General features: G+C 38.3%; 1 protein-coding gene across 9 annotated transcripts in view; it reads left to right on the top strand.

Moving 5' to 3' along the window:
• The window catches only part of FMNL2 (formin like 2), a 271926-nt gene that overhangs the window by 221670 nt on the left and 37018 nt on the right, over positions 1 to 13238 (top strand). For all 9 annotated transcript variants that reach the window (XM_042473892.1, XM_042473866.1, XM_042473898.1 and 6 more), the window contains exons 11-14: positions 3822 to 3932; positions 6740 to 6889; positions 10245 to 10346; positions 11405 to 11720. In XM_042473892.1, the coding sequence (XP_042329826.1) occupies positions 3822 to 3932; positions 6740 to 6889; positions 10245 to 10346; positions 11405 to 11720 (679 nt within the window). The remainder of the gene's footprint in view (positions 1 to 3821; positions 3933 to 6739; positions 6890 to 10244; positions 10347 to 11404; positions 11721 to 13238) is intronic.

Here is a 13238-nt window from a genome sequence, read left to right as displayed (position 1 = left end):
GTCAAGAAATCTATGCTCCAAAATTGACCCTAAAATATGGGGTAAACTTATATAAGAGTCAGTATACCAGTGGTGCAAGCAAGCCTGATGCCCTAATCTCCATTGAACACCAATTCCTTCCCTCTCCAGTCCGTTTGGCGAGCCTTTGCTTCCTGTCGGAAAAACTCCCTATTTAAAAACACTTGCTTTTTTCTCTTTGTAAGCCTTTACTTCCTAAGGAAAAACTTCCATTTAAAACCACCTGCTTCTGTCTCTAGTCCATTTTGCAAGCCCTGGCTTCCTAAGGAAAAACCTCTCCATTTAAATCCACTTGCTTCTCTCGCTGGTCTGTTTTGCAAGTGCTGGCTTCCTATGGAAAAACCTCTTCATTTAAAACAACTTGCTTCTTTCTCCAGTCCACTTTGCAAGACCTGGCTTCCTATGGAAACAAGTCTCCTTTTAATTCCACATGCTTCTTTTCTCAATCCGATGTTAAAATCTCTCCTCCAGCACCTTGGGAGAGGTCCGGAGAAGGAGAAGGAGGGACGGAAGTGGTATTTTCCCCTTTCTATCCTCCCTTATAGCCCCCTAAGTTTTATCCTAGTCTTATCTATGGGTCATATCAAAATCCAAGATTTTGACCCTGAAACCTTCCCTTGACTTATACATGAGGTAGACTTGTTCACGAGTATATAGGTAGTTCCTTTAGAGACTTTGCAAAGATGCAATGTGATAGCTAACCAATACTTCTACAATTTCCCCAACACTTTCTCTTCTCATAAGTTTTGTTGAAAATCTTTGGCTTTGCCATGTTTCCTAGTGGGAAAATTTGATTCGGTCCAACATGTCTGGGAAATTTTACTTTAAAAACCAGCAAAAATCTTGCTTAAACAGCCAGAGAATAAAAACAAAGACTAGGAATGTTTAGTTTAAAGTAAGATACAGTAGTAATTCAGAGGGAAATGGAATAAATATCTGAAATGTACAGCATGCTGATGCCTCATGAAATAGAACATCATCAGGGAACTGGCATTGTAGCTATTCCTATTTCTGTTCTTCAGTTAAATGTGGCACTTAAATGTTCAACTGTTTCCAATTTCCTTCTCTTCTCTTATTTCCCCTTCACTGAGAGAGAACCAGTTTCAGCAGTGGAAATCAAAAGGCCTTTATAGACTGAGAGACATTTTTTAAAAAAATAAATAGTTGCCCCAAAACATGAATCTAATTACATGAACAGGTGGACAATGATAACTCACTATAGTTTCATTTTTTTCAGTTATTAAATTTTACACTTTTCGCTAAAGTGAAAGAGGAAGCAACATGTTGTCTATAGCAGATAATCCACAGGATCAAGTCCATGGAAAGGCAAGGCTGGGACCAAAAACAATAATCTGAAGAAGGCAGCAAATTCAGAACAAAAATCCAGAGAGCAAACACCAGAGTATGAAATAAAAACAGTTCAACCCAGAGCCCAAAGGGGTACATAGGCCAATTGTCATCTCCTCCAGAGTACTACAGCTGAACAATTGTGGCTGCCTCTGGCTGTCAGAAGTGATGTTGCATTACTGCAGTCATGTTTGGGGCCATTTTGAAGGAATGGATCTTGCTGTTCCCAGGTGGAGATGCGGTATCTTTTGTGTTTTCAAAGCCATTTCAATGTATTTTGGCCCCAAAAGGGGACTCTCAGAACTGAAAAATTTAGAGGCATGTCTGGGGACTTGGGTGTCAGTGGGGATCCCAAGAGCCACATGAAACCCACAGGCCACATGATTGGTCTAAGAAGAAGTTATTCACAATCCACTCAAATTCTCCTTTTGTCTCTTTTTCCAGGCATTCTAGGATGTTGGGGACAATGTGGTCTGAGCAATTATATTAATCCCAGTTGTAGTTTATTGTAGATGTCTGGGGCAAGACTGGAGATTAAGTTTTCACATTCCCTTGGGTAGGATCAATTTTCTAACTTTTGCAAAACCAAAGGAATGTTAATAAACATTGATTTTAAAGTCCACCAATCTACTTTTGGAGGGGGAATAATCTGGGGAGTAGAAAAAGTTGAATTTGAGTTCAGTAACAGTAACATTTGCATCCTTGAGTTATTTTTACCAGTTGCACTCTCCTCTCTATCAATGATAAAAATAAAATAATTGTGCAGAAGGAGCAACGGAGAATTAATGGCACACACTTTTATTTTATTTTTAAATGTTGTTAGCCACCTTGAGTCCCATTATTGGGAGAAAGACAGGATATAAATGAACAAAATCATCATCATCATCACCATCTGACAGATCACACACTCCTGTTACCATCTGGTTTTAAATAGATCATCATGTGAATAGAAAGAGTTCAGGAATTTTGAGAGAAGAACTGCTAGGCAAAAGAAGAGCCACTCTATAGAGGCTTTGCATGTTGGATTCTGGAGGGTTTTTTTGGTATTCTGCATCCATTCTGGTTTTTGATATTTGCAGGTTGTTCGTTATTAAGAACCATACTTATCATGATAGTGGGGAAGAGGTCAAACAAGGCTCTCTGTTTCTTTCTGAAACTTGAGCAAGTATAGTAATGAACAAGTACATCAGTAAAATAATAGCTTGCTGACTATTAACTTGACATGGAATCTGGGCAGGAGTATGGATTGATATATATATATGTGTGTGTGTGTGAGAGAGAGTGTGTGTGTGCGCTCTAATGTAAAGAAGAGAAAGGGGATTTGAAAAGGAATTCCTATTTATGGCTGTTGTGCCAGGGAACAAAATGCTATTTTAAAATAAGCCAGAACATTTGTTTCAGTATGCTATATTTCATGCTCTTTAAATATGTGCATGCTTAGTATAGAGATCTGTGAGCATTTGTCACCATCAAGCTTGTTTTTTCTTGCTAAGTGGTTTGTATCACTCAAGTTTCATGTTTGTAGTGTCATGCTCTTTCATGTGCCTGCTAGGTCTCAACCCCCACAGGGGTGGGTGGGGAGGAAAGTCTCTGTAGAATCAGAGGTGGAAAGCATAAGACTGGTTGCCCCAATAATTTCCCACTGAGTTACTAATGAAGGGGGGGGGGTTAAAATTAGTGGGGGGTGTGTGGCAGTTTAGATGATCTCTAGAGGACTCATCCTGCTCAGCAGAAGCAGGAGGGGATCCTAGAATCAGGACAGATGCTCACAAAAATTGGGCAGAAGGAAGAGCATCAAGAAAATGTTTGAAGATTGCAAACTTATAATGGCTTAGCTGAAAATAAACTTTTTTGAACTCCTACCTGAGAGCAGGAATATAATTTCTAAGTTTCTTCTTGAAGGAAAAAAAATATTTTAATAGTTTTCTTTTTACTGCAAGAAAATCTTCAAAAACCACACAGTTTCAAAGTCTGCTTGCAATTTAGGATTTATTCTGTGCAAAATTAGCACTTTCTGTGCAGTAAACTGGTTTTTCTGTACAGAAAATTCAATTTTTGTGCAGAAATATTTTCTCAGCAGAAGATACAGTTTCTTGCAAAGGAATTGCTGTTTACCACGCAAAGCAACCACATGCCATTTTTTTGCAGAATAAATCTGGGAAGAGTCTTGTGAGGATTCTTCTCATCAGGGTTTTTCAATACTAAAAAAACCCTTGTGGTATAATCATCCCCTTATTTATCCTCCTTGCCTTTTTATGTTAAAGGAGTCCTAATTCCTGTGTGTATATGCACACACACAGAGTCCTCATCCATAATCTTTAAACACTCTTATCACAGTATGTGTATACAATATATTCTCCATCTTTTGTCCTTGTTCCTATCCACCCGCTCTATACAAAAAATAGCTCTACTTTTTTGTCATCTTCTGTTTTGTGACTATGAATGTTTCTTTACAGGTGGCGTGCATGCAGTTCATTAACATAGTTGTTCACTCAGTTGAAGACATGAATTTCAGAGTTCACCTCCAGTATGAGTTTACAAAACTAGGATTGGATGAATATTTGGATGTAAGTACAGTCCACCAGGGTTCATCATGGCCTACCAAGCATACTGTTGATTCTGACATTTGAGTGTTTTGACCTTTATACTTGGATGTGATTAGGTAGATCATGATTATGCAATTTCTTCCTCTTGTATGCATCAGAGTGGATTCTTTTTCAAAAAACTTGGTGTTGTTTTAAGCAGTTGTGAGTTGGATTTCAGACAGCAGTTTTTCCTTGCTTCACTTCATGGTGCCCAGGATTGAGCCTGGGACCTTACACATTGGCAGAGTGTGTATTCTACCAGTGATGTATGGTCTTTCCTCAAAGGTGTGTAGAGCAAGAAATTAAGACTGGTATGATACAATGAATTTATGATGGGACATCTAAATGGCTTTTCACCCCAGCAAACCTTCCTCAGGAAGGTTGATCTGTATACAAAAATATGACATATTTATCAAATCAGGGATAAGCTGGGGAATCTGTTCATCAGATGCTTAACATGTAATGCTGGTTGTAGGGTGAAAGGGGATATCCAGCCACATCCAGCAGAAAGAAGGAACATGTGATACATTCAATCCACAATAGGTAATCAGGTGTATTTTACCAAAACTGTAAATTTCCCAAAATAGATAATCAGGGTTTTGCAGTGTTCAAAACTTCATGGAAAGCCTATATAGATAGTGGAGGCTTGCCTCTTCAGAATCTCATATTCTACACAAACACAGTGATGGAAATATTCACAGAGTGGGTGGGCATAGCACTGCTTATACATCATGCTTAAAGAATGCCTGAGTTGTGCTTCTGTTTTGTTCTAAAATGGAGCATTCTCTTTTGAAAAAGAAGTTAAACCAATGCCTCATGAAGTAAATGGTTGGGTCTACATTTCTTAAATTTATGCCCAGTTATTTATGGTGCCTTTATTCTGTAATTATTTCAAAAGTGGTTCAAGAAGACTAGTTGGAAACAGAAGTGGATTTATTCATGTGCACCTAACATTATTGGGTGGAGAAATTAGTTTTTCATTCCACTGTTGTGAACTCATTAAATAGTTGCAGAATAGAAATAAGACTCTGTTTCACACTAACAATATCTTTTTTGCCACGTGTTTTGCTATTAACAAAGAGCAATACCATTTTTTGGGATCTCATAATTGTTTAGGACTTTGTGTTCTCTTAATTTTGTGCCCTCTTTTTCTATCATTTCATTTTTTTTTCTTCCCGTGGTATTCAATTTTTATGTATTTTTACATGGAAACTTTTGGGGAGAGAGGTTGCTCAAGAGTTCACTTGCTCTTGCTGGTTTTTGGCTTTGTTCCAGTGTGTGACATAATCAGAGGTGCTTTTTATATATTCTGACAAGAATATTTATATTCTATATAATATGTTCCTTCTGATGCTATCACACTACACCCGGTCTGTGGCTTATATTTCCAAAAAGGGAGAGAATTTATTGCTGAACTCTTTTGAATCATTTACCTTCAACTATAGGATATGTTTCTTCCCTACCCTGGCCCTTCCATAATTACAGTTCTAGAATAAAACATTATTCTATAGAAACACTGCAACACAGAAGTTCTTAGCATTCATATTAAACTGATTGACCTTTATAGTTATTACCAAAAACTGACTGAACTCCTAAAAAGCTACTAGGGCCACAGACCTCAACACAGTAGCAGAACATTACATTGAACCAAATGGGACTTACTTATGAGTGACCATAGATAGGATGGTGATATCCAAATGAGATCTTTTTTTAAACTGGCCCGGGGCTGTTTGAAAAACAATGGATTATCACCTTGTTATTCAACAAAATAAGTCAGGCATCTGGGAGACAGAAAGGATATGAAGATAATACTCTAAATAAATAAATAAACACACATACACAGCCAGCTATATGGACCAAAGAGAAGATCTGTTAAGTAAATTTCAGCTTTCAGTCTAGATCCTGGGGAATTCTAAGAGATGCTTGATCCCTTCCAGTAATCTTTAGTCATTGATTTTTATCTGCTTCAGCAGCTCAATTATGCTCTCAGTACAATATAAATTAAATGAGGACATTTTTAAAAAAAGATACAGTTTAAGAAGGTTGAGAGGATCTAAAACTGATCCACGCAGGAGATCAGGTGTTCAGTGGTTGTCTTAAACAAAGAAGGTTTCAGGACAACATAGAAACTAGGCAGAAGAGCTATGATCAGATACCCAGATGACTTTCTTTTCTTAAAAGGAACCCTGGTGCAGGGGGAGAAGTTAATATTTTCTCTCTGTGACAATTCCATGCAACAGTTCTACCTCCCAACACTACTATTTGCTATGAAGGAGAAAATGTACAACATGAGTAAGTGTGTTCTGAACCTCAAAATTTGAAGGCATTTATGTAGGGAGGGAATTTCAAACACATGGAGACACATCAAAAATAGCTTTGATACCTCTACCATAGATGTCCACACTTATTCTTAAAGGCATATTAAGAAGGGGCATATTTGTAGACATTACACAAGATGGGAAAGAAGCAGGTGATTGGTAAGATACTATGTGTTACCTTCTTTGAAAGCTCTGCTGAAACTTTGGCAACACACAGTTGTATTCCTTTTCTCTAGCCAGAGGATCTAGGAATCTGCATGATCTGAAATGTAGATTCTGTTGTCCTACTTAATTTGTTTGGCTCTCAGGGAGAAAAGAATCACTGTCAAGTATAATTAGATGCAGATATATATTGATCAGTAATACTGAAATTAAGTATGTGAGCTATTGATGACACCAGTATCAATCTTCTCCTCATTGGTACCAAATTCATTTCATTGTCATTCTCTCCCTTTGCTTTGGGCCTTTCAGAAGCTGAAACACACAGAAAGTGATAAGCTGCAGGTGCAGATTCAAGCTTACCTGGACAATGTCTTTGATGTGGGAGCTTTACTTGAAGATGCTGAGACCAAGAATGCTGCCTTGGAAAGAGTGGAAGAACTGGAAGAAAATATCTCTCATGTTAGTAGCAACATGAATGCTTTAATTTTTTTAAAGAACTGGGATTTCTGAAGGCTAGGGTAGGCTGACTGACTGGCTGATTGATTGATTTTAGAAGGTGTTACCCCTGAAGGAATTATGAGGATCACTAAAGCAGGGCATTCGACTGTAATTAAAAATATACTCTCTCTGATTTATATCCAGGAGTGCTGGTAAATCTTTTGATCATCTATTTCTATTGATATCTTGATAAAAAGATGGGAGAGGAGGATGTAAAGAAGGGATGGAACTCATGTAGCCTTCCTCATTTTGTTGCAGTGCAGTTTCCAACATTCCTCACCACTGGTGATGCTGCTAGGGATAAATTGGAACTGCAGTACAGCAGCATTTAGACATGTGTGTGGTTTCCTCCCTTGATCTAGAGGGAAGATGATTTCACCTAGATAATTAGTTTTTGTTTCATTTTGATGGTTATCATTCCTCCAAATAGTGTCTCTCCATCAGGGAATGACATCCACAAGTGGATAGGAAAAAGGGCAATTTTGGCAATTCATACTCCTTCCTACAGTTCTCTCAGTGCCCATCCCCTGCCCTGGATGGTGGAGCCCCAAACTTCAGCTCTGTTTGCAATTGTGTGTGTGTATGTGTGTATTTATCTTGACAACATGATCTTGAACATAGTGCCACTTCATTTTAATTAGTTTTTAAATTATGGAGGGGAGTTAGTTATGAAATTCCAGTTCACAGGATATTTCTTTGTGTGGTGCCTATAAAAACCTCAATAAATAATATTTATTAGGTGCAAAAGAAGGCAAATTCCTGTTGAAGCACAAGCAGTATATACAATTTATGTTGAAAAGTCATATGGTCAGAAAATTTGGCTGACTTATTTTGATTGTAAAACCTTAGCCGTTTGTGTGTGTGCGGGTATGTGTGTATGTCCCTGTTTTATATTGACATGTTGTTGAGGAAAATATTATGTATACACATGGGGCATATGGAGGTGTGAACATGTTGCTTGATGTTTCCTCAGTGTTCTGTGTTGGACTGTTTAGCTAATCACAGAATGCTGCAGGAGCACATCTTCAGTTGGGTTCCTTAAGAACTTTCGTATAGATTAGTAGTTTATAGTTTTTAGGGCTAGTGTGTTATAGTGGTTTCAGTGTTGGACTTGGTCACTAGGAGACCAGGGATCAAATCCCTGCTTGGCAATGAAAACCTACTGAGTGACTCTCACACTCTCTTAGCCTCAGAGGAAGGCAAGACTATTAACAAATTTGGTTAATAAAACTGTGTGATAAGTTTGGTTTGCCTCATGGTCACCATAAGTCAAAGATGAATTGAAGATACACACTACAACAGTTTGCTGCAGAATTGTGCTGAGATTTTTTGTGACCAAACTTTATCTGATTACCCTCTTAGTGACCTTTCGTCTTTTCCCCTGAATAATCTTTTCTTTTCATTAAATATGAATATGCAGCCTAAAAATCAGTTTCAACATTAGAACACACTACTAAAACACCTCTATAAGGCTACAATTTCAGTAAATCCAATTACAGAGCACAGCTTGGGTTTTAAACTTTCATAAGTAATGTTGTTGGAGAGTGTTCTCTTGTTAGATCCCCCTCTAATATTAAAATTGAACTTACCATCTTGATTCATATTTAGTCCAGACATATACTATATTTGACCATTCTGTTCTGATCTAGTGGCATGTTTCTGCTATGAATGAAACTACCTTTATTCATATTACATATATGTAGTGTTCTTCTGTGATCAGGCAATTGACTCAAATAGCTCTGGAGTATTTAATTTTACAATTCCACATGGAATCACTTAAGAGAATTTCTTCACCAAGAATTCTGCTATGGGTGGAGGAGGCCAATTTACATATAAATTGCAAATTTTGTGCACACACAGAACAAACAAATAATGGCAGGTCAGTGCTTCATACAATGTACAGTAAGTGGTTGCAAAGCAGAGCTGTTTTGCATTTGCGTTTAATATTTATCAGCAGCTGGGATCATGTGGGAGTGAGATGGTTGGATGGTAGGAGTTTGTACGTAAATAATTAAATTAAGTCAAATCCTCTGGAGATGAAGGCTCAAAAGTGTTGTGAGTGCCTCAATCAAAAGAATGTGAACATAGTACCCCTTTGTTTTAATTAGTTTATGGAGATGTGGTTGTTTATGTATGCCCTGTTCGCATGACAGTTCTCCTTTGTATGAGCACTGAAACTCTGACTTCGCAGTTACTCTGTCTAAAGATAATTGAAGGCCTTCCTCTACATAGGGGTGGGCAAGTCCACAGGGGTAAGGGTGCATTTGTCCACTTGGCCTCCCCCTCAACAGGCCACATGTGACATCACATCCAACTATCATTTTGTCTGATTTTCTGTCAATTTGTAAGATTTCTTTTGCGTTTTAAAGCAGTTTGGTGGGACTTCATAGGCCACACCTGAAATCCTAAGAGCATCATGGGGTGCACAGGCTGAATTTTGTGAACTTCTGCTCTAGATAAACCTTCCTCCACCCAAAAAAAAAAAACAAAAAAACAAAAACAAAAAAAAAAAACCCTAAGAACAGTACTTCCAAATTACCTGTCTTAATCTTCAAATCACTTACCATATGCATGACTGCTGCAACTACTTGTCTGGAACTACTGTTGTTTTCCTGTGACTAGTACTATAGATGTAAAGGGGAATTAGAGATGAAGATAATCCATATGATGATGACACTTCAGCTCAAACCTCCAGGGGATGGGTTCCCAATAAGCTCATGTAGATGTAGAAAAAATTAATGGACAAGGTAGAAATCTGGAATACCAAAGGCCAGTATCTGTGAAGTGGAGCAGAACACTATCATCTTGTTCTGCCCTTCCAGAAAAGACCAGAGCTGTTGCAGTTGCATGATTCCCAAGTTAAGGCATCTGATAGGGGCATCCATGGGATGTGTTATGGTACATCTGTAGTGTGGGCAATTTGGCAGGTCTGGGATTCCTTTCCTCTTATAACCTGCTGTTAGCGTGCATCTTTGCACAAAATGTGGCTTCAGGTGTTTTCTTTTTCTTTTTAAAAGAAGGTGACTAGAAGTTTACATCAGGTAAAAACAACAACAATGACAACAAAAAGGGTTACTTTCAATAAATCAAGGCCTAAGAGGTTTCAGAGCAGAATCACCATTTCTGGAGCTTTCTGAAGTGCAATATTCTGTCTTTCAAACAAAAAACAGTGAGAATGGTAGGATGTATGGGGCATCTTTTAGTGGACTGGGGCTTCTAAAAACAACAGGGCCTGATACAACCTTTATATCTTTCTCTTTAAAACACTGCTGTAGACCAGTAGACCCATCAATTTAACACCTTCTTCCTTGTCCAGTTATCAGAAAAACTTCAAGACACAGAAAATGAAGCTATGGCAAAGATTGTTGAACTGGAAAAGCAACTCATGCAAAGAAACAAAGAACTGGATGTTGTTCGAGTAAGTGTACTTTGAGAGCTGATTGTGTTGCATGAGGTGTTCACTAGGTAGTCACTCACTGGTATGTCAAATTCAGAGAAGTGTCATCTGCTAGGTTCACTTTTGCATCAAAAGTAGATAAAAGTTAGATTTTATTTGCAGGCCATGGGAGGCAGATATTCCAAAAACTTACTGTACATACACTACAGTGAGGAAGAGCTAGAACTCTTCATTCTGTTCTGCAAATATTCTCAACTGCTGTTTTGAAACTGCTAACAAGAACAAGGTGTATATAGGTCACTGTATCTCCTTGTGATTTTAAGCTGTAATTCAAAGGACCACATGGAGATCAGAACAATAGTACATCTGTGGGGACCACTTCTGATTACAGTTCTTTGTGGTAGTTGACATGCTATTTGCCCTTTATTCCAGCAACAAAAAGGGTTACTTTCAATAAATCAAGGCCTTATAGGTTTCATGATTCTGCATGAGATGTTGCAGTCAAGACAGATGCTCAGAAAAAATCACATTTATGAAGAAGTTTTTGGATGTGCCCATAAGTCTGTTTGGATCCCAGCCTCATTTATCTCTGTTACATATTATCTGTGCTTTTAAAAATGCTAGGCAGCTTCCCTTTGCTTGGAGTGTCATAGATAACAGTTGCACCAAAAAGAACAAGAGAGAGGGCAAAGTGAACTACTTCCAACAGAAGTTGAGGCATCTCACCCAGAAGGTATAAGGAGGATCTAGTCAGCATAGTTTAACTAGATTTTGGCACAAAGTGTTTCTCTTTGGTTAGAATCAATATAGTCTTCAGTGCTCTGTCCTGTAAACAATTCACACAGCTTATATCATACTGATACTTTATTGGACATATTGGACATTTACTATACAGTTTACTAAAGTGAAAACAATTTCATTAACACAGAGAAAGTGACAAGTGGACCGTCAAATACACCACCATTATTAAAATTCATTTGAAGACAATGATTTAACTGGAAATTCTGTGTTGTATTGCTTCTTCTGACACTTTTTAAAAAACTTTGAATACAAATCTGTACTTGTGAACTTCTTTGCAGGAAATTTACAAAGATGCAAATACACAGGTTCACACACTCAGAAAAATGGTGAAAGAAAAAGAGGAAGCCATTCAGCGACAGTCCACACTGGAGAAAAAGATCCATGAACTGGAGAAGCAAGGGTCTATTAAAATTCAGAAGAAAGGCGATGGTGACATCAACATTCTTCCTGTTGGGGTGGCTTCTGGGACATTGCCCTCAGGATCAGAAGTTGTGACTGGTACTGGTGGGGGTTCAGTCTCTGGCACAACGCCTTCTGTTTCATTGCCGCCACCCCCACCTCCCTTGCCGCTGTCAGCAGAAGAGTCAGAAACCGGTGAGGAGAGTTGTCTGCACAAGTAATGAACAGAAATTTCCCATGTTATGGGAGCAATGATGGGTGCATCCACTTTCATAAATTAAATAATAACTTGTATAAGCAAAGACTGGGCACAGTCCAATAGAAAGGTAGAGATGCTTTAAAGGCTCATTGAGACAAGTGGGACTTCAGTGTGCAGTTACACACTTGTCATCTTCCCTGACAATCATTCACTTATGAGTACACTTATTGTGAAACAGCAAGGCCTGTCTCAAAGTAAATTTCTTTAAGATGAGCTGCTGATTAAGGCTGTGCACTGCACTGCAGAAATAATGCAGCTTGACACCTCTTTAATTGTCATGGCTCACTGAGATGGAATTCTGGGATTTGTAGTTTTGTGAGATATTTAGCCTTCTCTGTCAGAGAGCTCTGGTGTCACAACAACCTACAAATCTCAGGATTCCATAGACTGGAGTCACGGCAATTAAAGTATAGGATAGAGCCATGGCAGTTAAAGGATGGAGCCATGGCAGTTATTTATGCAGTTCAGATGTAGCCTAAATGTGCCTGCTTTGCTTTGGATTGCACTTAGTGTCTACCTAGTAGTGGTAGTAATTAGGTAGTTTTGTCATTACTGTTCTCAAGGTGCATTACAGAGCAGAATAAGCCCCAAAATGGAGAGAAAGCTCTTTATCTTGCAGAACTTATTTGCATTTTCCTTTCTCCTAAACTTAGCCATGTTATCATCTTCCTTTCTTTTGACCAGATGCATAGGTGGTATAAATCTGAATGGCTTGCTGAAGCACAAAGTCAATGTGCTAGGATGCATACATTGAGAACTAATAATAATAATAATAAAATTTATTTATATCCCGCCCCATCTGCACTCAGGGAATCGGGGCAGCTTATAGCATTAAAAATTTACATATCATATCCCCCAACCCTCCCTCCCTTAAAATAGAATTATATACTTTACAATTAAAACATGTTTAAAAAGATCACTAACAATTTAAACAATAAATAAAAACAAACAACAATAGACAAGCAAACAGCAAACGGGATCGATCCATTACTTTCTCTCTTTGGTGGCTGGGTGTCTATTCAGGAAAGGTCTGCTGGAAGAGAGCTGTCTTAACAGCTTTTTAAAAGCTCTCTAAGGTGGTTATATGACGAATCTCATCCCGTAGGCCATTCCATAGTCTGGGAGGGAGCAATAGCCAAAAAGGTCCTCTTGGCAGCTGTAGATAACCTGGTTTTTATTGGTTGTAGCAGATTTCTCCCAGAGGAACTGGATTTAAGAAAGTTTACATTTTCCTAGTATTAACACTCTTTCTGAGCCGCTGGTTTTGTCCTTCCCCAACAGTAATTTGAATCACTATACCTCAGTTTAAAGATGTCCAAGACCAATGGCTCCTGAACATGTATCTCTTAAGTATTATTGGACTACAGCTTTCAGAAATTTGAAGACCAGCCATGCTGGCTAGAGCTGCTGGAAGTTGTAGAACAATAGTGTCTGCAGACTACGGTTTGGCACCT

This window comes from Sceloporus undulatus, chromosome 1, assembly GCF_019175285.1.
Source record: "Sceloporus undulatus isolate JIND9_A2432 ecotype Alabama chromosome 1, SceUnd_v1.1, whole genome shotgun sequence".
In the NCBI taxonomy this organism is placed as follows: Eukaryota; Metazoa; Chordata; class Lepidosauria; order Squamata; family Phrynosomatidae; genus Sceloporus; species Sceloporus undulatus.
The sequence above is the reverse complement of the archived record's forward strand: the minus strand, read 5'-3'. Positions and strand labels throughout refer to the sequence as shown.